Source organism: Aplysia californica, unplaced genomic scaffold (genome assembly GCF_000002075.1).
Source record: "Aplysia californica isolate F4 #8 unplaced genomic scaffold, AplCal3.0 scaffold00362, whole genome shotgun sequence".
Classification (NCBI taxonomy): Eukaryota; Metazoa; Mollusca; class Gastropoda; order Aplysiida; family Aplysiidae; genus Aplysia; species Aplysia californica.
In genome coordinates, this window is record NW_004797632.1 from 345,288 (window position 1) to 348,921 (window position 3,634).

The 3,634-nt window shown below is 40.5% G+C and overlaps 1 protein-coding gene across 1 annotated transcript in view; it reads left to right on the top strand.

The window, feature by feature from the left end:
• LOC101849627 (60 kDa SS-A/Ro ribonucleoprotein) overlaps nt 1–3,634 on the top strand; it is a gene marked incomplete in the record, with an annotated part of 14,436 nt that overhangs the window by 6,544 nt on the left and 4,258 nt on the right. The window contains 1 exon segment of the mRNA XM_005103182.3: nt 1–150. Coding sequence (XP_005103239.2) covers nt 1–150 — 150 coding nt within the window.

Here is a 3,634-nt window from a genome sequence, read left to right on the forward strand (position 1 = left end):
ATTTGAAGCCCTGCTGGAGCACATGAGCCTCGAGGAGGTGATCCGAGCTGTGCCCAAGATGGCGTCGCTGGGCATGCTTGACCCCAAGACTGAGCAGTGCCAGCGGATCATTGACCGCCTGCAGGATAAGGAGGCGATAGAAAGAGACAGGTGGGTCCTGATACTCTTGAACCTGTTCTTGGGGGCTCTCATGGTCTAGAGGTTGAGCAGTGCTTCCGCTCTTCCGTATTTTTACGGAAATCCGTACTTTCTGCCAGTTCCGTACTTGTTCCTTCATCGTTATCAACTTGCTCCGTAAAAATCTGCGACAGCGTAGGACTACCGAAATTCCGTAGCGAAAGATCCGTACTCGCCTTCGTATCGTCTTGTGTAAGTTACGGATATTTACGGTAATTCTCTTGGCAATAGTTTAGGTTATAGACCTGCCAGATTTCGCATTTCCTGCCATCGCATCGGCCATATTCTGCTATGCCCTATGCGTTCATTGTGGGTTGGTCGGCAGTACATTTTTTACCTGCAGATTGATCAAAATCTGGCGAACATTTTGTGCCAATTTCCTCCTTTCTGTCATTCTCTCATTCCGTCTGTCTATCTTTGGATTGTTGCTGCGGCAGGAAAATCTGCACGTTGATCAAGTAAATTGACTTGTGATCTTAGACAGAAAATTATTTTCAGAAAGTAACTTTTTTGCAAATCTATAGTCTAGATCTAGAGTAATTATCAGTGCGAAGTTTCTATGGCACGGGAGCGCGATAAGGGCCGCGATGAAAGAATTTTGTGCTAAAACTACTAAAATCAAAAATAATTTGAAGTGGTGTTCCGAGGTTGTGACATGCGACGTTCAGATGTGAAAATTGAGAAAAATTAGGATATACGCCCCAGACCTCCCGGCAGAATTTTCCTTACTTTTCAGCTTCAGCTGGTGGAAGCACTGGTTAGGTGTTCGCCTGTCATTCAATACGTCCCGGGTTCGAATATGGATAGCGACGTAAAATTTTCTTCTCTAAAATGTTCTCCTTTCACATCCTTTCCTGCTCTCTGACTCTAGCAATGTTCTGTCATCTGCTTTCCTCTCCACTTTCTGTCCCCGCCCCCTCACCTCCTATTGTTGGCGGGGGCTTTGGTGTGGCTTGCTTCTTCTTTCGTCTATCGTCTTTATCTCCCCTCCTTCTTTTTTGCGTTTGTTACTCTCTTTTAACAACTCTAATCTTCTGCACTTATATGATCTTATTTTGTTGCAAGTGCTGTAAAAACACCAACTATAACAAAAGCCCCTTCTAGGTTCCTGACTCTTTCTGCAGCCTAGCAACTACTCCTTGGCTCCTAACTGCTGTCTTTCAGCCACACCCCTGATCTTATGGTAGGTAAGATCTACACCCAGCCTTCTCGATAAGGTTGAAAAATCTGGGAGGTCCCGTTTGTAAGTTGCGCTCATTAAAGATCCTTTGGTGGTCCAAAATTGATAGGTGTAGGCTTCGGCCCCCACCCGGGCTAAATTCAAAATTCGCTACCCACTGAAATATGTTTAATGTGTCCAGTGCACTGATATAACCTAATGCGGTTGCGAGCGCCGTAAAACACATGCCAAAAAAAAAGAACCAGCTCAAAGGGACACCAGTATGAGATAATCACCTGTACGAATGGCCACTTTTTTACGTCCAAATTACTAGCTTTTAATTCAAGAAATGAATAATTTGTTTAACACATTTAGGATTCACACTGCTTGCATGCACACGCGCTGTTTTGGGCGCTTTAAAAAAGAATCATAACTTATTTATTCATTTATAATTTTAAATCCTGTTAACTTTAACTTAAAGCTAATAGGTCAGGTAGCAACACGCATACTATGAAATATGCAAATTTGTGTTTCTAATGTGTGCCTTAAGGTTCAAAATGTGCTGAAAAATTGTTATGGTCTGCTGTAGATTTCACATGTGTGCCACGCGCTCAATGAGTCACCTAATCTTGTTTTTTGTACTCTATACCTTAACCCCTTCACTGCTGAAAAATTTCCATGAACATCTGTACCTACAAGATTATTGTTAATTCAAGGAATATTTAAACACAGAGAATTGTTTCAGAATAAGCAAAATCACAAGCTGTAACTAAAACAACTAAAACTTTGGTCAACCAGATGAAACAATATAAGTGGAGAATACAAGCCAGAGCATACGTCTACCCAGCAGTGAGCAGGTTAATATATTTTTTTAAAAAATATATTCTTTTGTTAATTTAGTCTATATTATTATGCTTTGGTGCATACTTGACACAAAGACTAAGGATTAAGCGGGGAGAGGGGGGTGGGGAGGGGGGGGGAGAGTATCCACTGCGCGAGAAGATAGTGAACCGAGTTCCCTGTCGTTAGAAGTAGCTAAAAAGTAAAATTGTTCCCGATTCCGATCCGGGCATTGGGGATTGCCTTGTTAGTGAGACAACTTCCTGGGCTTTCGGCATAATCAATAATATTGTGTTAGGGTGGCCAGTTCCTTACCACGCCGCCTTTACTTCCAGAACTCGAAGTAAGGTACCCAATATTGCTGGGTGGGCAGGAAGGGGCGAAAAAATCTGTTTCCGAACCAGGGTTCGAACCCAGTCTTTCCACTTCGAAGACGAGCGCACTAACCGCTCCGCCACCGCTTGTGTCAAAGAGGATCATCAACGTCATCATTTTGCCCATTATCCCAACACTAAAAGCAATGTTGGTTTAAAAAAATTTTTTTTTTTAAATTCAGCTCATTTGCGCTATTCCACAATCCTCCAAATCAAATCAACTTCTGAGGATTTCCAGATATAAGCGCTACTTGAATAAATACATCAAAAGATATAATATTTCAATATAAATGCAGTTTCATTCTGTTTCGTTATTTCTTTCTTAATTTTTGTTTTAAAAATAACAAAAGCTCAAGTCATGATTCTGATTTGATCTGCCCTTTCTTTATATTTCTCACAACTTTAAAAAGAAAAGATATAGCTCCAGCAGAATATATCTCATTATCTTACATAATGATATTAAAAGTTTTATGTTCTTAGAAACCTGCACAAGCTTCTTATCCAGCGTCTGTTTTTGCATATATAAAAAAAATAGTTTTGTTTCTTTTGAGTTCAACTCCCCACGACAGTCTCATCGACTTTCTGGTGTAAAGACCTGTCCCAGTGGTTTTATGCAAGAAAATATTCTGAAATTATGTAAACTGAGCCCAAAAATGTGAAATTATGTGATTCTGTTAATTTTAACAAAGAATGATAAAGGAAAATTATAAAAAATTATGCACAAAAAAATGATCAAGTTTGCTACATTATGCGGGGTGGGGGTGCATAAAACCCCGGGGATAGAAAGACTAGATTTTTGCCTTAGCAAACAGAAGACGACGGAAGGTTCGAACCCCTAGCTTTGTTTGAGAGTCTACTGGGACTTTGTATCTTATTCAGCACGGGTTGGTCCTGACAGACAGGGCTGACGCCTTCCATATGATCTACAGTGTATCGATATAGGAGTGAAAACCATTACAATAGAAACTGCGATCGCTATACTTGTGTTGAAATCAAAGAAGAAGAAGAAGAAGAAGAAGAAGAAGAAGAAGAAGAAGAAGAAGAAGAAGAAGAAGAAGAAGAAGAAGAAGAAGAAGAAGAAGAA